This window comes from Poeciliopsis prolifica, unplaced genomic scaffold, assembly GCF_027474105.1.
Source record: "Poeciliopsis prolifica strain line A6 unplaced genomic scaffold, Auburn_PproV2 SCAFFOLD096, whole genome shotgun sequence".
Taxonomy (NCBI): Eukaryota; Metazoa; Chordata; class Actinopteri; order Cyprinodontiformes; family Poeciliidae; genus Poeciliopsis; species Poeciliopsis prolifica.
In genome coordinates this window covers 736,587-764,464 of record NW_026562471.1, presented here as the reverse complement: position 1 = coordinate 764,464, position 27,878 = coordinate 736,587, and the positions used below count along the sequence as shown (strand labels likewise).

At 39.7% G+C, this 27,878-nt stretch overlaps 1 protein-coding gene across 3 annotated transcripts in view; it reads left to right on the top strand.

Moving 5' to 3' along the window:
* The window catches only part of grik2 (glutamate receptor, ionotropic, kainate 2), a 303,200-nt gene that overhangs the window by 121,496 nt on the left and 153,826 nt on the right, over positions 1 to 27,878 (top strand). For all 3 annotated transcript variants that reach the window (XM_055023183.1, XM_055023180.1, XM_055023182.1), the window contains exons 5-7: positions 10,216 to 10,397; positions 13,610 to 13,663; positions 14,354 to 14,527. In XM_055023183.1, the coding sequence (XP_054879158.1) occupies positions 10,216 to 10,397; positions 13,610 to 13,663; positions 14,354 to 14,527 (410 nt within the window). The remainder of the gene's footprint in view (positions 1 to 10,215; positions 10,398 to 13,609; positions 13,664 to 14,353; positions 14,528 to 27,878) is intronic.

The following is a 27,878-nucleotide window of genomic DNA, read 5'->3' as shown; positions in this document are numbered from 1 at the left end:
ACTAGGAGCATTTGAACAAAAGGAAAACAAGAACAAGACATATCTAACCAAAATAAGAAAGTAACACAAAATAACAATGAAACTAAAATAGGATCCCAACAGCAGTGACATTTCTGTAGTACTTGCTTATGTGCATTGGTTTGTGTTAAATATACTGATTTCTTAAAACCTGTTTATTCAAGTTCAATTCAGAAATACTTTGTGGATCCAAAAGGTTAATATACTGTCTCAGCATCTGAAATAATCTCGAAGTTGGGTGGCAGAGTGGTTCTGTTCTGGCCCCTAGAATTTGAGGGAAGACTGCCATGGTATTCAAGGATAATTTCTAGTTATGTTTTTCTGTTGTTGCTCCTAATTTATGGAACAATTTGCCTTTTCAGATTAGATCTGCTAGCAGCCTGGATCATTTAAAATCACTTCTCAAAACTCATTTTTATTCGTTGGCTTTTAATTGAAGCAATTTTTGATACTCTGTTTTTATCTATTTGTGCTACTGTCGTTCCTGTGCAGCACTTTGGTGCAGTTCTATACCTGTTTTAAAGTGCTATATAAATAAATTTGATATTGACATTGACATTCCAGGCTTGTAACACAAATCCTCAATGGTGCTGAGAGCCAGGAATGCGTTTGACTAGCGGACCAGATCTACGAAGCAATTAAACTGAAATGGATAGTTGGAGGGCAGCTCCACAGGCTTGAGGGAGTTCTGGATGGAAGTAGCCTCTGATAACTGGGAGTTCTAAAAACCCATTGTGGCTGCTGAGGTGATGGAAAACCTAGCCAAAAGGGGAAATGGCATGGCCCCTGTCAAAGACAAGATCGGCAAAAAGGGTTTGCTTACCTGGGGTTGGATTGTGGGGGTAGCAGCCTAAGAGGGGAGGTGCAGAATTCCCTCTCCCCAGTCACTTGGTCCAGCTCCTCCAGAGGAATCCCAAAGTGTTCCCAGACCAGCTGAGAAACATTGTCCCTCCAGCATGTCCTGGGTCTTCCCCTGGGCCTCCTCCCAGTGGAAGGTGCCCGGAACAACTCACCAGGTAGGCACCCAGGAGGCATCCTGCCCAGATGCCCGAGCCACCTCAGCTGGCTCCTCTTGACATGAAGCAACAGCGGCTCTTCTCTGAGTCTCTCCCGGATGGCCAAGATTCTCACCCTATGTCTAAGGGAGAGCCCAGACACCCTACGGAGAAAACCTATTTTCTCCTAATGTGAGAAAATGGCACCCTATTTTCTCCGTAAGGTGCTTGTATCCGTGACCTTCTTTTTTTGGTCATGACCCAAAGGACATTGGTTCCAGAACCAGTATTGAAGTGAGGTTGACTATTTCTAGCTGGAACTTCTCAACCTCACACACTAGCTCAGGCTCCTTCTCCATCAGAGAGGCGACATTCATTCCAAGAGCCAACTTCTGCAACCAAGGGTCAGATTGCCAGGGTCCCCACCCTTGGCCACCATCCATCCTACATTGCACCTGACCCCATCGGCCCCTCCCACAAGTAGTGAGCCCATGGGAAGAGGGACCCACGTTGCCTCTTCAGCCTGAGCCTGTTCAGGCCCCATGGGTAAAATCTCGACCACCAGGCACCCGTTAGCATGTGCAGGCCTGGCTCCAGGGTGAGGAATTAAATTAAATGACTTTTTTTTTCATTAATATTGTGTTAAAACTGTGGTTCATCATTAGATATTGACTTCTATTTGCTGCTGAGAAATAATCAGCTGCAGTTTTTTTTCTTTGCTGCTTTGATGGATAGCTGAAAAAACGTTAAACTTTTGCCATCTGAAGACACAGGGACCCTTTGATGGTTTCAACTGTAAGTTATCAGACGTAGAGAAGTAGAACATAGATTTCTTGCTGAGAGTTCAGTTTTTTATGGTACACCTCTGGCTATGTGCATTTTGCATTTCTATGTGCTTTGAATCTGAAATTAGAACTAATTTCTAGCACAGCCTTTTCTGGTCATATATATCATGCATGATAAATTTGGTATATGAGCAATGGAGATAATTGTAGAAAAATTGAGCAGTGTTTCAGGGAAAAGAGTCATTTTCAGGACAAATGATTTAGAGCTCACTGTAGTGTATTTAATGACAGAGATTATTTTTAGTGTTTTAAGTGGCCCATATTTCCACCCACTGGTATATTTATAGGGAAAGAGCAGTTCTATTCATTCTCTGCCTTCAGATGCCTGAGTAAATATTTGATACAGCCCTACTTTAGTCCTTCTTCAACATGTCCCACACTTTTATTTTAACATAAATAAACAGCCAATGTGTTGATGATCACATTACTATTGACCCTGGAAGTTTGCCGTTCAGTGAGTCATCTGCCATTACTTCCATCATGCAGCGGCACAGATCGGCCATCTTGGGGAGTGAACACTTCTTACTTGTCGTTGGCAATGCCAAAGGAGAATAAGAAAGTGTAAAGCTTGAGGGGCCATTCCTTCACAACGATATTTATCATAGGCGGACTGATCGGTTTTCTGCTCAGGAGAGTCCCATTTGGTTCCATAATAAATGCTTGCTGGGGATGAAATATTTATGCAAAATTAAATATGGATCCTAACGTTGTCGCTGCACATTAAATACTGCCAATACTGATCAGTTCTGATGCCACTTTTACTGCTCCAAGTGCATTCCCTGTTAGCAACACTTGCAGATTTTGGAAAAGGGAAGGAATCAGCCATCAGAATGGAGGAAGACACATATCATCTGAGAGCTTGAAAAAAATCTCCAATGTGTTTATGATGAGCTCATGCAACAGTTAAATATGTCAGATGTTTTCATCAATGTTAACTAAGTGTAAAAGTGCTGTTCCAGCAACAGAATACATAAATAAAGTACTTGAGACTATATATGCAAAGTATAAAAAGTGTAAAGTACCTAATTGGATTAAACTGAATTAAGTGCAGGCTGAATTCCGCTGTCTGATGGAAAAATAGAAACTGTTCGTCTTGCACTGGGTGCTCCTCAGACTCCTCCCTGATTGTAACAATCTGTGTGCACAATGAATGGAGTTCTTCAATGTGCAGAACACCCTTCTTAACTTCTACAGATTCTCTGCTGGTGTGGCAGCAGCTGCACTGCTGCCACACCAGCAGCAGTGCAGCTGCTGCTCCATCTCCACGGTGATGGAGATACAGAGAACACTCTCCTCCACTCTCCAACACACCTCCTCAGTCATACTCTGAGGAGTGATAGAAGATTCAGCTCTCCGCATCTTCCTGATGAAGTAGAGATGCTGGTGGGTCTTTTAGACTTAGACTTCCTTTATTGTCATTGTACAAAAAAAAACTCAAGGTGAATCTTGACAACGAAATGTTGTTACTTGGCTACCAGTGTAGCAGAGCTAAAACCTTAAACTACCCAATAAATAAATAAATACAATACAAGTGCCATAGAATACACAGGTTCAGTGTTGTGAAAAAAACTAAACTAAAGTGCATGTATCGACCATGTCCATGGGGGGTGATTTGGTTTGTGAGTGTGTGGAGGGGTGTTATGTGGCGTTAAGCAGTCTGATGGCCCGGGGGAAGAAACTGTTCAGTAGTCTGGTTGTTCTGCACAAGATGCTGCGGAACCTTCTTCCAGACGCCAGGGGGGAAAGCAGTCCATGGTTGGGGTGGGTGGAATCGGAGAGGATCTGGTGAGCGCAAGATAGGCAGCGCCTCTCTGCGATGTCCTTGATGCAGGGGAGCAGAGCCCCTGTGATCTTCTCCCCTGCCCTCACCACCCTCTGTAGAGACTTCCAGTCAGAGGCCCTGCAGCTCCCAGACCAGATGGAGATGTAGCTGGTCAGTTGGCTCTCGATGGTCCCTCTGTAGAAGGTCTGAAGGATGGGGGACAGGAGGGATGCTCTCTTCATCCGACGCAGGAAGTGCATGCGCTGCTGGTCCTTCTTCACCAGTGAGGAGATGTGGGGAGACCAGCTGAGGTTTTCCCGACCAGACGGGAAGTGTTTACAATCCTGTCTGCACCAGGGGCGGTGATGCTCTTCCTAGGAATCTTACTGGATTGTAGAAATCATGCTGGAGAAGAGCAGATAGATATAAAATGTTTTGCTCTTCAGGTTGGTTAGGACTGTGTGGACCACAGATAAGATGGCATCAGAGGTTGAGCAGTTCCTCCTATAGCCATACTGATGTGGTCCACAGTGATGTTGTTGGCGTCCTTGATGTGTGTCATGATTCGCTTCTCGAAGTACTTCTTGACTACTGATGTTAAGGCTATAGGTCAGTGGTCATTCAGCCCTGTTACTGAGGGGACACGGACAATAGTGGCGGTCTTTCAGCAGGTGAGGACTGAAGCCAATGACAGTGAGTTGTTGAAGATATCTTCCAACTCCTCAGACAGGTATTGATGATGGACATACCCCTTAGTCATGCTGATGGGGGAGGGGGAAAAGGGAGGCATAGAACATATTGAGTGCATTTGGGAATGAGGGGTCCCTTGGGCATTGTGGATCCCTGATGCTGTAATTTGTGATGCACTAAATGCCCTTCCACATGCACCAGGTTCATTAGTGGTGAAGTGACCTTGAATTTTACAGGTGTATGTGGCTTTGGCCCTTTCAATCCCTGCTGCCAGACCTTTCCTCAGCTCTGAGTGCTGATGCGTCACCTGTCCTGAATGCAGCGTCTCTAGTTTTCAGCAGAGCTCTCACCTCAACATTCAGCCAGAGTTTATGGTTTGATAACAGGTTGTTGTCCAGGTTGTGGTAACGCCATCGGCACATTTAGAGGTGAAGCCTAGAACAGAGTAAGCATATTCCTCCAGGTCCACCCCTCCTTCATATATATATTCACTTCTCTGAAGGCTTGCCAGTCTGCACTGGAAACAGTCCTGGAGCACACAGACTGCGTTCCTGGGCCACAGAGACACTGTCTTCTTTGTTGGTCTAATCCGTGTTATTAGTAGACAATATGCTGGCACCAGCAGGATGCAGATGTGGTCGGAGAGGCGAGGAAGAGCTCTGTGCGCATCGTGAACGTTGGTGTACACACAGTCCAGAGTGTTGTCTCTCCTTGTGGGAAAGGAGTCATGCTGGTAAAAACTGGGGAGTGTTGGTCACATGATTAAAATAACCTGAAACCATGTAAAACATATCTGCAACGAGCTAACTGTGTCATGCAGCTCCTTTGATGCTTCGTTAGCATTAGCACCTGGCAGGATGTAAATAATGGTGATTAACACTGCGGTAAACTCCAGGGGCAGATAATACAGCCAACATTTCACTGTTATAAGTTCTTTCGCCTCTGAAATGCCTTTGGCTCCTTTTAAATGGGTTTGCCTTCATCAGTTCCATTTTCTATACAAGATGTGTCAAGGGCAACTGTAAATAGAAAGTGCTTAAACAAAGTGGTCTGGATTTGCACATACCTTTTACTTTCCCCTTAAAACTTTACAGTTTTGTTAGCCCAGATAATGTAGGACCTTTTCTTTTACACAGAGAGACTGTGTAAAAATAGCCTTCCCAGGAGCAAACACCAATCTGCAGATAGCAAAACATCAAACTGCTCAAATTACTAAAAAATTGTAACTCTTTGCATTCATCAGCTTATACTTTATGCATTTAACAATTTCTAAAAGGTAATATATTTGCAAAACATTGTTAAGTTAAAGACCTCTCTTTTTATTTAAACTCAACTTATTGTGTCATGACAGACTATCTATTGCCCTGGTCAAAAATACTTTGACACATCAGCAAACCTCTGAGATAAATCAAGACTGTTCCTGTTGTGAGGCGCAACTTGTAAGTCACTTTGACAATTGATAGTTACATAGAACACAGTCAGTGTCTCACAAGTCAGCACTTTGGGAATATCAGCATTACATCGACAGAGTGCTTGATTTAATGAAAAACAGGGAGCCATTGTCACAGATTCAGCAGTCTGTGGGCTGGTTTCTCACAGTGCAGTGTACTCATCTGGAAGCAGGAAGTAAACAAATAATGCCACAAGAGAAACAGCTGGTTATGTTGGGCTGTGAGCAGACCCACATGACACTTCTACATCAGTTTAGAAAATGACTGTTTGCAGAAGCTATGTCCAACTGTGTTTGCAACAGAACCAGGCCTGGTTGCTCTGTGATAAATCTTAATACCCAGGCAATCTGACAAAAATGTGTTAAATATGTTCTCATTCCATAAATTCTGCAGATAATATGTATAGGTCAGATGTTCAGTCACTCCAACATGTAATTTTTCTGCCTTTTCCAGGATCTGCATCCCGATGATAACTTAGGTTTTCAGAACTACCAGAGACACTGTTTCTCCATGCATGCTCAGTATAGATTGCTGTTAAGTCTATGACACAATGTAATCTGCTAGGTTTCCTTAGAAACTGTTTTATTGAAGTTTCTCAACACTTGCATTTTAGAGTATCAAAGTAACCCTTTTTGGTAACACTTTATTTGACAGGGTGTGAGTAAGACTCACACTGACTGACACTGTCATAAACATGATATAACACCTGTCATGAACATGAGTAAATCTTCATGAATACTTATGACTGTTGTCATAAAGTATCATTCGGTAAATCATGACACTTTTAATACAATGTTGACATTATTCAAAAATGTCTTTATGACAACTTGACATTAACAAAGAATCATGTCATAAATGTCATGATAGCAGTCATAATAATGTCATTATTATTATACTGTCAAAAGCTTTAACAAAACAGTAATTAATGATTTTCCGTACCTGAAATAAAGTGGAACAAATAGGTCCTCAATAAAGAGTCCATGAAGCCTTATTACACTGTTAAAAGATTTTTTTATTTTTATTTTTTTCCTTTTTTTTCTCCAAAGAGTTTTTAGTGGCGCTAGTGACTTGCATTTTTTGACAGTAGACTGGCAGGAAAGAGGGCAAGGAGAGGGGGGAAGACATGCGTCAAAGGTTGCGGGCCCGAGAGTCGAACCCACGACCTCTGCGTCAAAGACTGAGGCCTCCAAACGTGAGGCGTGCTAACCCCCTGTGCCACCACATCACGCCCCAAAAGAATTAATAATTCCTCTTACATCAAATGGAATAAGTAGCGCCAGTTATGAAGATGTCATTAATTGTCATTACAGTATCAAGTACTATATTATATTGCTATATTTAATGTTAAGTCTAACTACCATCATAGCTGTAGAACAAACCCAAAACTTGTTCTTCAAACAGAGGGTTTAACTTCTGTTCAGTAAAGTGCAACTCTGAAATACTGATTGAAAAACTAAAACAGAATTGCTTATTCTTTAACTTAAGAAAATAGGGTCTTTCAACAGTCCTAACATGTTTTGCTTTGGTTGTGTCAGCCATCTCCTTCATTATATTCTCCCTGTAAAGTTCTGAAAACAGGTAGATCTTGTTCTTGTATAATTTCCTGGAAGAAGCTCTTCAAAGTGTCTAGAAATGCTCAGAAATTATAGCTGTTCTTGTAATAGATGTGGTGAATGTTAATCATGGTGAAAGCCTTTCCATGAATTCAAACTTGGTGAAACTCTTCTGGACATTCTCATAGTGGGTGAAGACTCAATCCACTGAGGTCACTTCAAAAAAGGAATAAACACAACTAAAAAATGTAATGTGATCTTAATTCAGCGTTTATTTAAATACCATTCCAAAAATGTCCCTTGCTGCACACCTTCAGACTGGCAGGCAAATGTCTAGTTAACATAACTGATTGTTATAAAGTAACAACCAGTAACAAATATAAATAATTTCTTAATACAAGTAGCATAATGACTAGAGCTTAACAAAATTATTCTGATCAAATATTTAGCAGAAGTTCATACAGCCTGCCACTGTTATTCAGATTGCATCATTTAATGTATTGTTTTTGGCACATGAGTGTATCTTTTCACTTAATGAGCATTCAAAATTATTTCCAATTAGATATTCTGGTTTATGGCTTAAGAAGTTAGGAACTAAATAGATTAAACACTAGTTTTACATTTGACAACAATTAGCTGTCTAAAATGTAACTTGTTAACTCAGCTGGTGGATGTTGATTCTTGCTCCCCTTTGCCCCCTTACCTGTCCCCTCACATACACCCTTCACCTGGAGAAAATGGTAACACAAAAATGGCTTGCCTAATATTGGTGGAGACTATTCCATCTGCTTCTTTCGCTTTGGTCAAACAGGGATTTCTTTATCTTGTGGCTGGTCCTCATTCCCATCCTCTACACATGTAGCATGTTTTCATTGGCCTCTTTTGTCTACCGCACTCCCCACCATGTGTCCTGAGGCTAATGGGTCTTCATGTGGCTAAAGTTGCCAAGGCAAAGAGCAAAAGCACCATGTCACGTTAGCCAAGTTGCTAAATAATGCACATTAAGGATAGTTTTGAATGGCGTATTAGCTTTTATTTTTTATATTTTAGTCTTTAAAATATGTTTAGGATTAAGGGCTAACCTTACAGTAATAAAGTTTAATAAATTTATCTAAAATTAACTTACAGCAAGGTAGCATTGGCTTGAATTACTCATATCTAACAATACAAAGAAAGAGAACACAGTCAATGTTATTTTCTCAAAGAAAATGTAAAGTTCATCAGACCCATACTTCATATGTATTAGGTGACATACTTCGGCTTCTTTTTAAACAGCAGGTCTGGGTGTTATAACTTGTGTTACATTTGCCCCAAAAGAGAGAAGGACCTCGCTGCAGCAAACGGAAAGGGGCGGGGATGGACCACTGTCAGTCTCGTACCTTATTTGGAAACGGGACCATTACACTCCGGAAGTGAAGGGGACGACATTTCCTAAATTATCTGTGGTCTCCCGTTCTTTTGTTTTTAATCTGTGAATTATCTTCACCTTTAGGAAGGATTTTCACTCTCGGCATGTATTTGAACTTCTCTCTTATTTACTTCAGTGCAGCTAAGAGTTTTTAACAAAATCTGTAGCTTTCGTTGTACTTCTAAATCTGCTGCTTTGTTGCATCTTTTCAGGCCTGCTACTGCCTCTAGTGGCTTGCGGGTGGTAACACAATGAATATAATTACAGTACTAAATGAGAATATTATTATTCTCTTTAAGATGTATACCTTATTAAATGACCTAAACAAGACCTGAAAGTGGTTCCAATTTCTCTTGATGGCCAACCTGTTGAAAGTGAAGCAAATTTTAAATGTCTTGGGTTATTCCTGGACAGTCAGCTCAACTTTGCTGAAAACACAGAATATATTTTAAAGAACTGTTCTCAGAGCTCTGTCTTTTAAGAAGACCCGGTAATCTTGGGGTTACCCAACTAGAGCTTGTGTACAAGGCTATGTTGAGTGTTTTAAGGTTTTATCTCCTCGGCCGGTTTGGTCACGAGCAGCAGACTAACAGATACACTTTTAAGAATAGTTTCAGTGGCAGGTAAAATTTCAAGTAACTGTGAGACCAAACATAACTCTTTCTCAACTGTTTACTGAAAGAACATGGAAGACAGCAATGGATTTCAGCAGATGGCATCCATCCTCTTTATTCTTCAGTTTGAACCTGTGAGTTCATGAAGGCTTTACTGTTTCCCTCTGGTAGCTAAGAACATTGATTAGAAGTCATTCACTGACAGTGCAATGATCATTTTTAACCAACCTAATTGATAACTTTTACCTATAGCCTAAGTATTTTGCTCAATTGAAATTATTTCAAATATTGAATATGACTTTTAATAGAATGTAATGTGTCATGTAAAAGGATGGATTGCCACGTTTGCATTGATATACACCCACTAAAAGTTAAAACAGTGATTGCACATTTCTGGAAGAAAACAACAGAACCATGTATCCAGCAATGGATCAGATAAATGCTGATGACTTCACCCCTAAAACACATTGCATATCTCCAAAACGGGAAAGCCGTCTTATTTGAAAACAGTTGAAAACATTTCAGGATGTGTGTGGAAAATGTGGACATGACTCAAGAGGAAGAACCCAACTAAGGACAAGTTAAAGAATCGTAGAAAAAGAAAATGAGGAAAAGTGATCAGTTTGTCCTCTAGCACAATAACCTGAGCCATGAAATGAGGGATGAGAGGCAGAGACAGGGGGAGTCGTTTCTCTGGATGTGTCATTAGAAATGTTTAACTTCAATACACTAAACAGTTCCAACAAAAGACCAATTGTTACATCAGTAATGTAATTTACCAAATTTCGACTACGATTTAAAATTTTCAATACATTTGCTTGATGAAATGGCTGTGATTAATTATACTGAAAGTGATCTGCTTATGTGCTTGTCTTTCAGGTCTAATTCGGTTGCAAGAGCTAATAAAGGCACCATCCCGGTACAACATTCGCTTAAAAATCCGCCAGCTGCCTGCAGAGACAAAAGATTCCAAGCCTCTTTTAAAGGAGATGAAAAGGGGAAAGGAATTTCATATCATATTCGACTGTGGTCATGTGATGGCTGCTGGGATCCTTAAGCAGGTATGGACACATTGCTCTGTGCTGCTACTTCAATGTAGACTCATTTATTTATTTATAAATAAATATGTGAATATTTATTTATATATAAATAAATATATATAAATCTGTAATTGATAACATCAATTACAGATGTACTCTGTAATTGATGAGAAATTAGAGTACATCTGTTTCTCACAAATTTAATTTCACAATATTATTTTGAACTTACTCTTTTTGGAATCAGCTACATGTATAATGATCTGGTTAGTGATGTGGCCTCTTATTTTGAAGAGTGGGAGATTTTGTGATGAAAAAAACTTTACACACTTTGGTTATTTATATTTAAGACATTTAGCTGCATACAGATCAGGAATGAGAACACTTAAGATTAAAGTTTCTTCCTTAATGAAGCAAACAGCTTAAAAATATTTATATTTTAGAAACAAACAAACATTTCTCAGCTTTTAATTTGTAGTCAATATTGATATACTATTTGCCATGTATGTAAGAATTTATATCCATTCCAACTTTTTGAACTAAACATTATACATCATATAGCGGTTGTCATGTGCCAAAGCTATTTGGATTTTGGTTTTCAACGCCTAATTGGTATTTCAATTAGTGTTATTTGGATTTCTCTATATTAGTTTATTCCGTTTTCAGTTTCTTTGTTCTTTTTTTTTATGTCTTTTTATGTTAAATTTGGTTTAAATAGCTAAAGACTATTAGCTTTTGCTCAGTTAGAACATGTGTATGTCAGTTTCTCTTGTGCCAATTATTCAGCCTTTCCTCAGTTACCTGCTACTTGTTCAGAAAATTGTATCTGTCATCACTCCTTTCTTTCTTGTTTACTGTATATTTTCATGATTTTTCACCAATTCATCGGGACCTTGATTCTCCCAAGTTATTGTCTGAATGTTTTTGTTTTTTTTTGTTAGATTTCTCTTCATTGAAGCCAGTTGCACTTTGTAATGTTTAAATTTCCAAAGCCATGAAAAATGTACAGATTGTCCTTAATTTTAGTATAAAAGTTTAAGTTAGGAATAGAAAGGTCCAGAACGCACACTTTGCTTTGCCGTTAAATTCGAACAGAAGTGGAAACACTACAGCACTACTGCAACTCTTAAAAACTGCTGCCATCCACTCAATTCTTTGTATTTCTGTAGTTTTGCTCTTGATGCTGTAAAACTTGTAGTCACGCATGTTTAGTTAAAAAAACCAGAACTGTACTGAGTGTTCTTGAGATGCTGCGTTATTCATTATTTACTGTTGTGGTTTCACTGTCTTATGTCATTTTACTGACCTTCATCATAGAAATTAGAACCAAAATAATTTCTATTTCTGTTTAACAGCTCTTAGTTATTTAGGAACATTTGAACTCTTGTCTTCTTTCCATATTTGTCTTTTAACATTACTGCATTCGATATGATGGAACCTTGCTGATGTTGGTTTCCTCCACAAAATGCTGGAGCTTGTCATAGTTTCTCATGTGACATCAGCAGCTAAAATTCCTTTTCATCTATGAAATCATCTGCTCCACAGAGAGCTAACTGGTGATTCATTGTGGTTTGGTAAAGTTCACAGCAGGCAGAGCTCCAGAAAAAGCACAGCCAGAACAGGATGGCTCACAGCCAGATACACACGCACACACACACACACACACAACTCTGGACTCGCACACACACATACAGCGGAATAATAATAGAAAAAGGTGATTTTTACCTCTGGAGCCCATCTCATTTTAAGACATATCTTGGTGAGAGTCTGAATGTGCACATGTATCACCTGGAAGACAAACAATGGCTTTGTGAGTTGATAAGAAATTACTGAAAGCCAGTATTCAATTAATTGTTTTTTTTTTTTTTTTTTTTTTTTTGCTTTACCAGTTTCACAACCTTATGTGAAATGAATAAACTGATGTTTGCCTTTTCAGTATTTCATAAATTGTTTTTATTGTTTTTATGTATTAAAGCAGACAGTAAACAACCAGATGGTTGTGTTGCATAAGTGTCAGGGATTGGGCTTCTTCATAGATCATTTTACTCATTTACGATTTTTATTGAGGAGGAGCAAGAATTTTCTTTTGAAATCATAGTGTCTACTTTTGGATATTTGTTGAATGGCTGGCCTGAACTACTTTATTATTGACAAACAAAATGTGTGTAATAAAAGCAGCATTGAAATCACCTGGAATAATCAGGGATAAACCCTCAGCCCACTAAATCACCTGTTTTATTTTTGGTTATCACTCATCAAACCACGACCTTCTCTAGAGACTAGTCTTTGTGCTTCTATGCAGACGATAGCCCTTTTCTCCAGTTGGCCTCTTATGGCTTTTCTTATGGCTGTTTCAATCATTCAAATTCTCTTCATTGTATAGAAATGATCTTACTTTCATCATCAAACATAGCCATGTTGTTTTTCTTCAATTTTATTTCACCAATTTTTCTTAATTATCAGTGATCACGGTTATTCAGTGTTTTTATTTCAAACCACATTTCTTCCTCAAACAATGGTAGCCCCTTTCCTTTCAGTTTTTAATAATGCACTGAGCAACTCTTCACCCTATTTTACCAGTTTCTGCAATCCTGTTGGAGGCTTTCTGTGTGTGATGTATGTTAATGATTTGACCCTTCTTAAACACACCAATATTTTGTCACACAAGCACACAGTGTCCCATAATTGTTTAAGAATTGAGAAACTACTCATCGGATCAGCTGGTGTTTAAGAAGATGCTGTAGCTGGAAGACACTTGTCCATGTTGTAACTATCCAATGAGACGCTCTTGCTTATTATTTGATCAGTTAAATTCAGATGGCAACAATTAACTTGTTGTGACATAATTTCCAAGTGTTGCTACAGTTGGTGTGGGGCTTCTGCTTATCATGAGCTAGATATTCTTTATCTATGAAATTGTGGAATCCTCTATGCTGTTTTATCTTGAATTTGCTAAAAAAATAAAATAAAAATAAAAATAAAAAATTATCCTGAACTGTCTTTTGCTGTCCTTGGCTGCTTGTCTTCTTTGTGGGTGTTTGCCTCTCACTCTTAAGCCTTTGGCTGCAGCAGTTGTGAAATGTATGCCTTCTTGCATTACATGGTAATAGAAACATTGGATAAGGCAAACAACCAAACCAATATTTGTGTGTAAGCATTTGTGCAAATATGGTGAAATGGTCAAATTTATTTCTAAACCTTCCAGTTTTCTCTCCATCTGTCACTCTTTGTTCTAGGCTCTAGCTATGGGAATGATGACGGAGTATTATCACTACATCTTCACCACACTGGTAAGTTGTGAGCTGCTGATGCTTTGTTGCAAAACCTTTTGTGAGGTACCGCAATACTTTGCGAGGGGACACAAAAGAAAAAAAAATCCCCTTGTCCCCTAGGGGGCTCCGTACCCCTTCACAACCTAACCACCACATACACTCACTGGCCACTTTATTTGATACACCTGTCCAACTGCTCATTGACACAAATGTTAGCAGCATCTCAATGCATATAGGCATGTAGACATGGGCAAGACGATCTGCTGCAGTTAAAATCGAGCATCAGAACGAGGAAGAAAGGTGATTTTAAGTGACTTTGAACATAGCATGGTCATTGGTGCAAGATGTATGTGTGTGTGTATATATATATATATATATATATATATATATATATATATATATATATATAGTTTATGCTAATACCATACACAGTGTGGTATTACCACCATTTTAACTACATCCATTCCACCCCCAGCCTAAGAATGATTTTCTTCTATTTGTCTAATCTTTATTTTTTGTAGGACAGGCTTTAAACTTAACATAGGCATTTCTTCTATCTACTTTATTAATTTGATTCTTCATACTTCATATCCTTTGTAATCTACTATTAAATCCTGTTATTAGTGCCACTGATTTGGTTCAATTAATTTTGGACCAAATTTCTGAGGTGGATCAAACTCCTGATTACCATGATTTCTTTCTTTCCAGGATCTGTTTGCACTGGATGTGGAGCCTTACAGATACAGTGGTGTAAACATGACGGGGTTTAGGATCCTTAATACCGAGAACAGTCAAGTTGCCTCGATCATTGAGAAATGGTCCATGGAGAGACTACAGGCTCCACCAAAACCTGACTCTGGTCTACTGGATGGCTTCATGACTGTAAGTCTACTGAATACTGTGAATTAATGATAAATTAGTAGTTGTTAATGTGCTGCCAGATTTGTATCATACAAGTAAAATATTTATATTTGTAAAAAACAAACATCTGTTTCTATTGCATGGATTAGTCTGAAAGAACTAAATCTGCCTGACTGGTGACATGCATCAGGGAGTCATCTCATCTTGATCCTCCTAAGATTGGCACATTATATAATCTATAATTATCCTGAGGAAGGTGAGGCAAGACCTCAGTGCTCTTGCTTGAGTCCTGGGTCTGATAAGAAGAGTCTTTGTCACTGGGATCTGAAACCTCCCTGATCAGAGCACGCTGCCTATAATAGCTCTTCCGCCACACTGCCTTCTTATCTGAGAGCTCGGCCAAAAAAGTCAATCCACCAGAGACATGGAAAGCAAGGCAGAAAAAATACAATGAAAAGAGGGACCAGAAATGACAATAGGGGGATAGATGAAAAAGAGGAAAAATATAGAGTGGGAGAAGGCAGACTAAGAGTTCCTATGCTTTATTCCCACAATGACTGTTGAGGTGTTAAATGTTAGGCTGTTTGGTCTGATTCCAGTTGGACAGAACTGCAGGCAGCAGCAGTAACATGTTGGCTGCTGATTAAAAACTCTTGCTTGTCTCTGGGGAGTAGAAGATCCTTTTTTATTCCAAAAGAGCAATATCATGCTGAGTCATGTTTCCGGATTGATCTTGGAGAGTGGGTGTTACTCAGTTTAAGCTTCTTTTGTTAGATTTGTGGCTCAATCAATAGTTTCTCACTTGAGACCTGAAATGGATTGTGTGTGTAAGAGCTGGACATTTTTAAAACAAAGAATCCGCAGGTGGCTTTGTTGCTATGGTTGATAGCAAAAGCTGTTGCATAAAACCTTAGACTCAAACTAATTTCTAAAATTACAGAAACGACAAGAATGAAATGACTATCATTATATTTGCTTTTCTTGTCTCTGACTGAAGTTTGCTGGAGAGTAAGTTGCTGAGCCAAGCTTGGTGGGATTTCTTTTAATCCCTGACAAGCAAAGATTTATAGGTGTGTAGAGTGCACTGAGTCTGCTCATCACTGACCTAATGGACATGAGTTTGAAGGTGAAGATTGATTAATTAGACCACTGCAACTAGTGAGTGGCTAATGCTCATTGGCAGGGTGAAAGCTTCTGTAACTCTTTGATTAATGGCTTCATTTGGAGGCTGTGATTACAGCATTTTGAGCTTTTTCAGTGAAATGCTTATTTGCTGTTGCTTAAAGAAATAACACTTGTTTTTTTCTGGATCAGTGATCACAGCATTTAAGCACCATCATGTCACACTGATAAAAATACTTTGATCAAGAAGTTTTATGGAGAAAAGGAGACAAGCACAGCTTTTTCACCATTACTAAGCTATTTATTAAATAGCCTTACAGCCTAATATTGCTGCATGCTAATCACTGTAAACTGTTGGTTGGTATGAAGCTTACTACTAACCACCAGTTTACTTATGTTGTTGATACACATGTACTTAGCACTCCCCTTGTGCCTGTTCTCTGTCCCACTTAGTGGAGTACCAAAGGAGGAGCATGTGTGTGCATCTGTGAGGTAAAAGGCAAAAAAGAGGGGGGAAAAAGTGTTATCTCCATTCTGACACTTTATAAAAAGGTCAGTCAAAACACTTTACTAGTTTGTGAACTTAAAAACTGATACCAGTACATCTCGATTCATTTTTGAGCTCTAAGCCTTGGTCTGTGATTGAAAAGTTGGGAATCTTAAAGTTAAAATAACGTCTACCTTTTGTTGTGAATACGCAGACACTGTTGTTTTGGTATATGTAATGATAGCTCAGCCAGTTTTGATAATTGTGTGTATTGCTGGTATAAAATCCTGTACTGTGTAACAGCTTTTGCTTTGCTTTAAAATACTCCTTTCATCTCTGTTTAACATCAGTTTCTCCATCAAACAGTAATGACATGTCACATCTGCTCCTAAATCAAACAATCAATTTACTCCTTTCAGTGGGAATGCTTTAGAATATTGTTCTTGGGGACTCTTAGGTTACTAAAAGCGAAACAGAATCATCTAAACTTGGTCAAAGGTCAAAGCTTTACAACAAAGCTAAACAACAAATCAGAAACAGGCCAATTCTGAATGGTGCTGTTCTAATTCTGATTGCAGTTAGCCCCCTACCACATTCCCTGCAGCCCCCAACACATGCACACACTTTACATTCTAAACTAGATATTGCCCCTTCTGTAGCAGATCCCAGGGTCCACCAAACAAAGTATTTTGTTTTTCCTCCATCATGACCTGGTTCTTGCATGTTCACACTGAGAGGATGAGATCTGACATTACACAGAACAGTCACGAGAATCCATGATGAGATCTTTTTACCAAAAGCAAAATTAATGTATGCTGGTAGGAAAATAATGAAAATTCGATTTGACAGTGAAAAAATACATTTGTTTATTGTCTGTTTTTATGTCAGAAATGATCAGAAAATGTGCATCCTCACACAAGTCCAATTTTACCAGAAAACTTGCACACAAATGCTTGTCCATACTAATAAAATGAAGACCTATCATTTTCTGAACCTAAACAAGTCAGATAGCAAACAGAAAAAGCCTAATTAAAGTGGGATTCCAGAGCTTTTTCTTAACATGCAAGGGATTATTCACACACCAACCAGCTTCATCTGCTCAATCCTGCATGTGAGTCTAACTCGCATGCATGAATATAAATTATTAAATACATGCATACACGTATAGACTTTTACGAAGATGTCTATGTGACAAATTGGATAAACTAATGCACTTTAGAATTAGTTTAGTTATGGTGTGATGGAGGAATGTTGTCACTCTTGACTCAACATGCACAATGAGAGTGACCTTACATGCTCCAAGCTCTCCATAATATGTGTCCTTTTTAATTGCTTGAGTTTCACTATGCTTCCTGCTAAATTAAAACTGTTCCTAAAGGAAAGATTGAATGTACTTTTTGCATCTGTCTCTTGTCATAGCTTTACAGTTTTACATATATAAAAAGACATGCTACCACAAAGGTCATGTGTTTGTTTGTCACACCTCCAGAGCACAGTTGGTATTCAGAGCCACAGAGCTGCAGCTGAATCATTTCTATTTCCACATTACCGTGAATGTGCCATAGATGTGGCTACATTTAAATAGGATGGCGAAGGAAAGCCATTTCCTTTTTGACAGATATCATTTAAAATCTGATCCCAACAGAGTTATAAAAAATGTCACGCAGACATCAGACATATTGAAGCATAAATATTATGTGAGCATTACTCTAACAGCCAGGCAGTGGGTGAAGGGGGGAAAGATAAAATGAGTGATATCAGTAACACATTATTGAAAGGCCTGAAACTCTGTTGAGGGTTTAACCGTAACCTGCAGAAAAAAAAAAACTATGTTAGCATATTACTGCTTTTAGGTTGCTCCCATTAACTATATTTACATTTTCTTGTGTATTTCAGTTTTTGTATTTTTCTAGTGTTTTTTTTTTTCCATTTGATTATTTAAAATTAGCTCATTGAAAAGTATCCTTTAAAAATAATGAATTTCATACAGTTTATTGTGATGATTTTATTTCTGATTTTTTCAGCTTACAGCACTGCACTTGTATACAAGTATTATCAAACTTGTTGAGGGGACAACTCACAGGATATATTGTATCCTGTCGTAGCCCATATTAAAAACGTTTTCAGAAAATGTTTTGTCTCAATCCAAACAGATCTTAAGATTCTCAATTGTTCAGTTTTGTATATTCAGGAATGTTTAAAGGAAGTTATTTGTGTTAATTCAGAAATTACCCTCTCCATTACCTTCCTATGTTCAATTTTTGTTGTCTACTGCTGTGGAAAACTTTACCCTTGTGCTGTCGTTCATCGCTCCCCATATGTCAAGTTCATAGTGCTCAGCTGTGAACTACGTTACCCTCTGGGGAAAGAGGCTTTTATGTCAAAATAGTAGTTCAATTAATCTGCATTATGTAATATTAACCCTCTGATGGATAACATATTCACTATACATGAGTGGGTCTTTTTGGACCCATCTTTAAATCAATGTGTTTTTATGTTACTTCTGTCATTTTGATTCAAAATAATGTTTAGTATGACACTTTCTGCTGTTTTATTTCACGCAAATATTATTTCATGTTTGAAATATTTTCATTTTTCACTTTTTAAGCAGTTTTATAAGAAATCCATCCATCCATTCATCTTCTTCTGTTTATCCGGGGTCAAGTCATGGGGGTAGCAGCCTAAGAAGGGAGACCCAGACTTCCCTCTCCCCAGGCACTTGTTCTAGCTTCTCCAGGGAATCCCAAGGCGTTCCTAGGCTAGCTGAGAAACATAGTCCCTCCAGCCTGGAACATCTCATCAGAGAGGAGACCAGGAGGCATCCTAATCAGAAGCCCGGTTTCATCAACTGACTCTTCTGGACATGAAGGAGCTCTACTCTGATTTCCTCCCAGATGACTGAGCTTCTCTCTCGAAGGGACAGTCCAGACACCCAAAAACCTAACACTAATTTTGGCCGCTTGTATCCGTGACCTCCTTCTTTCAGACATGACACAAAGCTCAGAATCAAACATGAGGGTAAGAACTTAGACTGGTAAATCAAGAGCTTCGCTTTTCGGCTCAGCTCTCTCTTCACCTCAACAGACTGGTAGAGCGCCCGCTTCAAACGCTCATTCGTTTTTCTCATTCGGGATGTCAGACACACACAGACGCACACCGACACGCACACACAAATAATGCACATGCACAAGAAAGCTTACACATTAATGTTAGCTAGCTTGGTTAGATAACTGGTGTCAGCTAACTTCAAAGAAGGCTAAGATTGATTTGTGACAACACAGTCACAGCACTGATGATCGACACCAAACACATTCATGAGGTAAAAAATAAAGATAATTATTTGTAAAAGTTCTTGCTGTGTAATTATTGTTACTCAGAGGTGACACATAGTTCACAAAAAATGTTTTCCTGACAGTCACAGCTGGTAAGAAACAAACATTCCCATTAAATTCCATAGGAAATGAATTTGGGTCGTTTTGAATGCACTTATGGAAGAAACGTACTTGAATAGTGTATGCAGAATGTTGCATGTAAAATTCATTAGAAGTAAATATTTTGCTAGTTATCAGTGTTGGGCCAAAAAAAGCAAGCCAGTTGCATGCCTTTAAAATTGTGATGAAAATCATCACAATTTTGTGTTAAATAGATTAAAAAAAACAGTAACAGCAGCCATTAAATTTTTGGCCTGGGACCCAACATTCCTGGCGGTGCCCCTGTCCCTCACCAAAGATGTCCACCAATGAGTTCGAGGGCTGCTGCCGTGACAGGCACCAACAACCTTGCGGCCACAGCTCTGATAAGCTGCCTCAACATTGGAGGGGCAGAACATGGTCCACTCCTCTTCAGTATTTACCACCTCCCACAGAACGTGTGCAAGGTTTTGCCAGAGAGCTGTGACTCACAGGAGACTGCCAGATGTTCCCAGCAGACCCTCACAACACAATTGGGCCTGCCAGGTCTGACCGGCATCCTCCCCCACCATTGGAGCCAACTCACCACCAGATAGTGGTCAGTGGACAACTCCGCACTTCCCTTCACCCGAGTATCCAAGAGATACAGCGGCAGATCCGATGAGATGATGACAAAGTCGACCATCGAACTGCAGCCTACAGTGTCCTGGTGCCAAGTGCACATATGGACACCATTATGCCTAAAGATGGTGTTTGTTATGGACAATTCATGATGAGCACAGAAGTCCAACAACACAACCACTCAAATTCAGATTGGGGGGGTGGGTCAATTCTCCCAACCACACCCCTCCAGGTCTCACTGCCATTGCCCACGTAGCGTTGAAGTCCCCAAGCAGAACAAAGGAGTCCCCAGGAGGGGCACTCTCCAGTACTCCCTTCAAGGACTCTAAGAAGCATTGGCAATCTGAACTGCCACTCAGCAGATAAGCATAAACAGTCAGAATCTGTGCCCCCACCTGTAGGCGAAGCGAGGCTACCTTCTTGTTCACTGGGGTAAAACCCAATGTATCAGCACCAAGATAGGGGGCAACAAGTATGCCCACTCCTGTCTGATGCCTCTCACTATGGGCAACTCCAGAGTGGAAGTATGTCCAGCCCCTTTCCAGGAGACTGGTTCCAGAACCAGAGCCAAGCATTGAGGCAAGACCAATTATTTCTAGGTGGAACCTCTCTATCTCACTCACTAGCTCTGGCTCCTTCCCCACCAGAGAGGTGACATTCCACATCCTAAGAGCCAGCTTCTGCAACCAAGGATTGGGCCACCAGGGCCCCCTCCCTTGGCCACCACCTGTCCCGTACTGCATCTGACCCCTTTGGCTCCTCCCACAGGTGGTGAGCCCAGGGGAAGGGGGATCCATGTCTCCTCTTCAGGCTGGGCCCAACCGGGCTCCATGGGTAAAAGTCCATCCACAAGGTGCTGGGCCAGCCCCCTCAAGTCCTGGCTCCAGAGTGGTGTCCCGGTGATCGACGTCCTGGCGAGGGAACACTAGATCGATTGTTCATCATAAGTTGTCTTTGGGCTGCGCTTGCTCTGGTTCCTCACCTTGAACCCGTCTGCCTTGGGTGACCCTGACAAGGAGATAAAGCCCCAGACAGCATAGCTCCTAGGATCAATGGGACACTCAAACTCTTCCACCACAATAACGTGGCAGCAGCCCAAGGAGAGGTCAAACAACTAGTTTATAATAAAATAATCAGGTGTAAGAATGAAATGATTTATGGTAACTGGACTGAATATCCAAGTATCTTATTTCCTTCAGACAAATGAACCGAAAGGCATAACTGCTTGAAACTTTTTCAAGTGAGTCATTGTGGTTCCCTGTGAACTGCTTTACTTTTCAACAAAAATATATCTTGCATGTTCCAGAAAGCTATTTTATGACCCTTATATGACAATAGTATTGTGTTTGCTGGCCTGATATGTCATGCTTTTGCTCCACAGTAGTTTTGTCTTGATTTTGTAGTGTTGGAGGCAGAAAAGCCAGTTTTTCATAACCATACTGATTTGAACTTTGATGCACAGATTATGCTTCGGTTTCTGCCTTCTAACAGTTTTTTTTTCTTTAGCTGAATTACAGGCCGTGTTTTGCTTTGTTTTCAAAACTTCTCGTAGTCTTTTTAGAGATTTTGAGCTGTTGGAAAGCATTCTCATTGGATAATTGTTTACATTTCCTTATTTCCAGTATTCATTACTGTGATGACATCATAGGACTGGACTGTTCAGTCAGCAGTGGTTCGAGTTTATCTTGCAATCAGAGGATCGCCAGTTTGATTCCCGGTCTGTCTGCCCTGGTCATTTGTGTCATGGGCAAGGCACTTCAACCACCTTGCCTTCTGTTGTTGACCAGAAGGGCTGATGGCACAATTTGCAGACTGGCTTCTGTGAGCTTGTCCCATGGCAGTTATTTTACTATCTTCAGCATGTGAATGAACCCTTCAAGATTTAAGTTTGAAACATGAAGGGCATTATAAATTCACTATATAAATTATAAATATTTATTCACTCTCTTTGAGATGATGCCTCTCTCAGTTTATTCCATCTGTTTGCCTTTTTGCATGAAACTGTCTCTTAGTCTGTCTCTCTGGCTCACAAACTTGGCTCTGGCTCCAGTACAGTTCACATGCTGGGGGAGGAATTTGGCTCTAATATGATTCTGGGACACTACAGCAACAGCTGGCATTAGTTGTGCAGAGGCTGTTGGTATTTGGCAGCATTCACCAGGACAAGGAGGAGTGCCTTTGGTACCAGAGTTTCTTCACCCTGAGAAGAACTTTACAACAATAATTTCACGGGACTTAAACTCCTCAGAAAGTAAACTTTTTACCTGACAACATGACAAATACGGTTTGTGTTTTATTTACATTTGCTTCTAATGCATTTGATGAACATGGTTGAACCCTATATGTTACTCCACAAACTCTTTTATCAAAGTATTAGGCAATAGTAATGACACTAATAGTAATGTGGCTGTTTTTTTTTAAATGTGGAATAATTTAAAAAAATATAATTAAAAATAGGAACTTGTAACCATTTGCCAGTAGCCATAAAAATGGCTACTGGCAATTATTGGTGCAAATATAATCTGCACCACCTTTCTGGGCTTTGGTTCCAAGACACCCAAACATGATCTTTGATATCTATTTTATTATTATTATCATTTATTATTATTCTGTTACTGTTGTTGTCTTGTTTCTATTTTAATTGTATTGGAACGCATTTTGCACTTCCGAAAAGCAGGTAAAGTATGCAAACAAGCAAATCTGAGGGCTGTTTCACAAAACTAGGATAGCGGATTAAGATGGAAATTTCAGGAAATCCTTGTTTAATGAAGCCTCTTTTCAGTTTCACAAAAGAGGTAACGTGTAACACTCACGATGTGTTAACAGTTAAAACAACAATAATAGGACCAGTGTTAGGTTCGGCTGCTGGAGTGGAAATTGAGCTAGTATATAAATGACCACAGACAAAGGAAAGTAAGTTTAACTGCCGGGTTATTATTAGTTGAAAAAGGGGAAAAAAAAAAAAGAACAATAGACAATATAAATACAAAGAATTGACAAACAATAACACAAAATCAATTCAAAATAATTTCCTGTTCTTCCAGAATAATCCCTGTTTGAACTTTTAAACCTAATGTTTGGTTTTAAGGGATGCTGTTTATTTAACCTAAATTGTAGTTCTAGCTAAGAAGGTTAATCTAATTAATTTTATTCTTTTAAAATCTATTTTAGGTGTTTAGTTTTATTTTAAGAGATTATGATATATAAATATAGTTTTAATCTCCTATTTTAACTAACTCTGGTTTCTAATTTTACCCAACAAAAAAAATGTACAATCCACACCAATACTGTGCGTGAATACAATTCAAAAGGAAAAAATAAAACACAATAATAATAATCCAGTAAGATACTGAACAATTTGTGCTTCAATCAGTCTTTCCTTATGGTGATTTTGAATGGTTGATTCTGGTTCTCTGGATCCGCTTTTCTGGGTTCCTGGGTCAACGGCTCGCCATCGTAGTCCAATTCGGCAATTTTGCTCGGAATTCCCGGTCCGGCTTCAGTAGGACTTCATAAAAAGCCTGGTTTAATAACCACAAGCACAAAAGTCCCTTTTAACTTTTCTGTGTCGCGCAAAGCAACACACTAGCCAACTCCGCTCATTTGTTACATTAACGGCTTCCAACATATACTAACGGAAATACGTTGCTCCGTTTTTTTCCGTTTCGGTCAATAGATTAACTTTACAAATAACATTTATCACAGAAATAAAATACAGTCTTTCACTCACCAAGTCCAACAGACAACACTCTTAAAAAAACTCCTCCTCCAAAAATGAGGAAAAGGTTTCCAGCTGTTCCTAGCCTTGCTAATCGGCGGTTCGCTTTGATCTCCCTTAGCTCGGCACGACTCTTCACTCCCTCGCTCTCTCTCTCGCTCTCTCTCTCGGTCTCTCTCTCGGTCTGTCTCTCTCTCTCTCGGTCTGTCTCTCGCTCTCTCTCTCGGTCTGTCTCTCGCTCTCTCTCTCGGTCTCTCTCTCTCTCTCTCGGTCTGTCTCTCGCTCTCTCTCTCGGTCTCTCTCTCTCTCTCTCGGTCTGTCTCTCGCTCTCTCTCTCGGTCTCTCTCTCTCTCGGTCTGTCTCTCTCTCTCTCGGTCTGTCTCTCTCTCTCTCTCTCGGTCTCTCTCTCTCTCTCTCTCTCGGTCTGTCTCTCGCTCTCTCTCTCGGTCTCTCTCTCTCTCGGTCTCTCTCTCTCTCTTTGGTCCCTTCCCCTAGTGCAGGGATGGGGCTAGTCACCTTGACTACACAGCCATGTGACCTTTCAGAATAAGAGACATTTTTCTTACACTTGACCGTTCTAACTGCTGACAAAATAAATAAACTTCACACAGTTTCAAATAAAACAAAATAAAATACATGAATATAAATCACACTGTCTGTAACTTTTATTTTATTCTTTTATTATTATTTATTTATTTGAAACTATTTTGCCCTATTTATTCTTTCCTATTTACGCATTTTATAATTATTTATTATGAAATAGTAATTAGTTAATTCGAGTGAAGGCTATTTTAACCTGGGTTACAAACGCATAAGTTATTGTGCCAATTTCTTCTATGCAGCTACCCTGCTCCAGACCATGCTAACAGCCAGGCTTAGCTAATCTGTTCAGTAAGCAGCTATACAGAATCCAATGAGTTTTGTCTAAGATTCCGTTTTCTTATCTGTCGCTTTGGTCTTTTTTTAAATGTAATGACATAACACTAATACATTTTGGTACTGAGTCAATTACTACATTCTAACATTATGATGTTGAAAAATACTATTAATTTTTAAATCACCCATACAGATTCTGCTACAGTTAGGGCCAGAAATATTTGGACAGCAACACAATATTTGTGAGTTGGGCTCTGCATGCCACCGCATTGGATTTGAAATGAAACCTCTACAACAGAATTCAAGTGCAGATTGTAACGTTTAATTTAAAGGGTTGAACAAAAATATCTGATAGAAAATGTAGGAATTGTACACATTTGTTTACAAACACTCCTCATTTTAGGAGCTCAAAAGTAATTGGACATATAAACATAACCCAAACAAAAAAGTTTTTTCTCAATATTTTGTTGCGAATCCTTTGGAGGCAATCACTGCCTTAAGTCTGGAACCCATGGACATCACCAAACGCTGGGTTTCCTCCTTCTTAATGCTTTGCCAGGCCTCTACAGCCGCAGCCTTCAGGTCTTGCTTGTTAGTGGGTCTTTCCGTCTGAAGTCTGGATTTGAGCAAGTGAAATGCATGCTCAATTGGGTTAAGATCTGGTGATTGACTTGGCCATTGCAGAATATTCCACCTTTTTGCTCTCATGAACTCCTGGGTAGCTTTGGCTGTATGCTTGGGGTCATTATCCATCTGTACTGTGAAGCGCCGTCCGATCAACTTTGCAGCATTTGGCTGAATCTGGGCTGACAGTATATCCCGGTACACTTCAGAATTCATCCGGCTACTCTTGTCTGCTGTTATGTCATCAATAAACACAAGTGACCCAGTGCCATTGAAAGCCATGCATGCCCATGCCATCACGTTGCCTCCACCATGTTTTACAGAGGATGTGGTGCCTTGGATCATGTGCCGTTCCCTTTCTTCTCCAAACTTTTTTCTTCCCATCATTCTGGTACAGGTTGATCTTTGTCTCATCTGTCCATAGAATACTTTTCCAGAACTGGGCTGGCTTCTTGAGGTGTTTTTGGGCAAATTTAACTCTGGCCTGTCTATTTTTGGAACATGTGAACCCTTTGTATTGCTTTCATGGAGTCTTCTCTTTACTGTTGACTTAGAGCAGTGCTTCTCAAATAGTGGGGCGGGCCCCCTTTGGGGGGCGCGGTGCGATACCTGGGGGGGCGCGTGTGATCCTGGGGAACAGGCTTTTTTGGCGTACTAGTAGAAAGTGTAATTGCGCACAGTAGGCGGCAGTGGCGCTCTCATTGTTACTTCTGTCACGTTTGCGACAGTGCAACATTTTACGACTTACAAGACAACAGGTTTGCCTTGGTTGGCAGTGTTAAGTCAACAAAAAGCTCCGACTGCGTTCTGTCTATGGCGTCCGTTATTCAACAACCCCCAACATGAAAAAGTTTTTAACAGGGATGAAAAGAAAAGCGGAGAGAGACAAAGATAATGAGACAACAGAAAGTCAACCGAAAGCTAAGAAGAGGAAATACGACGAATCTTATTTAGCGCCTGGCTTCACTGTGACTACAGTTGGAGAAGAGGAAAGACCGCTGTGTTTGCTGTGTCTAAAAATGCTCGCAGCGGACAGCATGAAGCCAAATAAATTAGCGCGTCACTTAAATACGTTACATCCCAATCACGCCGATAAGCCGCTAGAGTTTTTTCAGCGAAAATGTGCTGAATATTGCCAACAGTCATCCCGCTTTGTGAAGGCTACTTCAGTAAACCATCGAGCGCTGCTAGCATCATATAAGGTGGCGTACCAAATTGCGCAGTGCAAAAAGCCCCACACCATAGCAGAGGAGCTGATATTGCCTGCAGCAGTAGACATGGATTTATTTATTTTTAATTTCAGGCATTGATGCACTTAAAATCTTTTCTGTTGCAGACTTAAAACATGATTTAATAAAGTTATTCTTTGTAAGTTTGACCATATGTCTTTCTTTTTTTCTTTAATGTTAATGAAAAAATGTTATGCAGAGATGGATAGTCACGGTGGGGAGTGGGGGGCGTGAATAGTTTTCTTCTTGCTAGGGGGGGCGTAACGGAAAATAATTGAGAAGCACTGACTTAGAGACAGATACACCTACTTCTCTGAGAGTGTTCTGGACCTCAGTTGATGTTGTGAACTGGTCCTTCTTCACCAAAGAAAGTATGCGGCGATCATCCACCACTGTTGTCTTCCGTGGACGCCCAGGCCTTTTTGAGTTCCCAAGCTCACCAGTCAATTCCTTTTTCCTCAGAATGTACCAAACTGTTGATTTTGCTACTCCAAGCATGTCTGCTATCTCTCTGATGGATTTTTTCCTTTTTTTCAGCCTTAGGATGTTCTGCTTCACCTCAATTGAGAGCTCCTTTGACTGCATGTTGTCTGGTCACAGCAACAGCTTCCAAATGCAAAACCACACACCTGGAAACAACCCCAGACCTTTTAACTACTTACTTGATTACAGGTTAACGAGGGAAAGGCCTTTTGAGTTACTTGCAGCCTTTGGAGTCCATTGTCCAATTACTTTTGGTCCCTTGAAAAAGAGGAGGCTCTGCATTACAGAGCTATGATTCCTAAACCCTTTCTCCGATTTGGATGTGGAAACTCTCATATTGCAGCTGGGAGTGTGCACTTTTCAGCCCATATTATATATAAATTGTATTTCTGAACATATTTTTGTCAACAGCTAAAATAACAAAACCTGTGTCACTGTCCAAATATTTCTGGCCCTAACTGTATATTTAATTGTTTACTGCAGTGTAAAGGCAGTTAGGCAATTTCCTGATAAAGTAACAGTTACTATTGTTATTACATTAGCTGTAGCATACTTTATTAATAAATTGTAACTTTTAAAAAAAAGACTTTCTCAATGTAAATTAACTTTATTTTGGTATAATTAAACACAGTTTAAATCACACAGCATTTGCACAGTGTAGTCAACATTTTATCTACATACTTCCCAGATACTGCAAAATGTTCTTATTCTTAATCTTGACCTGTTGTCATTCTGGATAAAATGTTCGGCAACATCTTATACAGAATGAATAAATCTGCTGTCAGATTCACACAATATAATA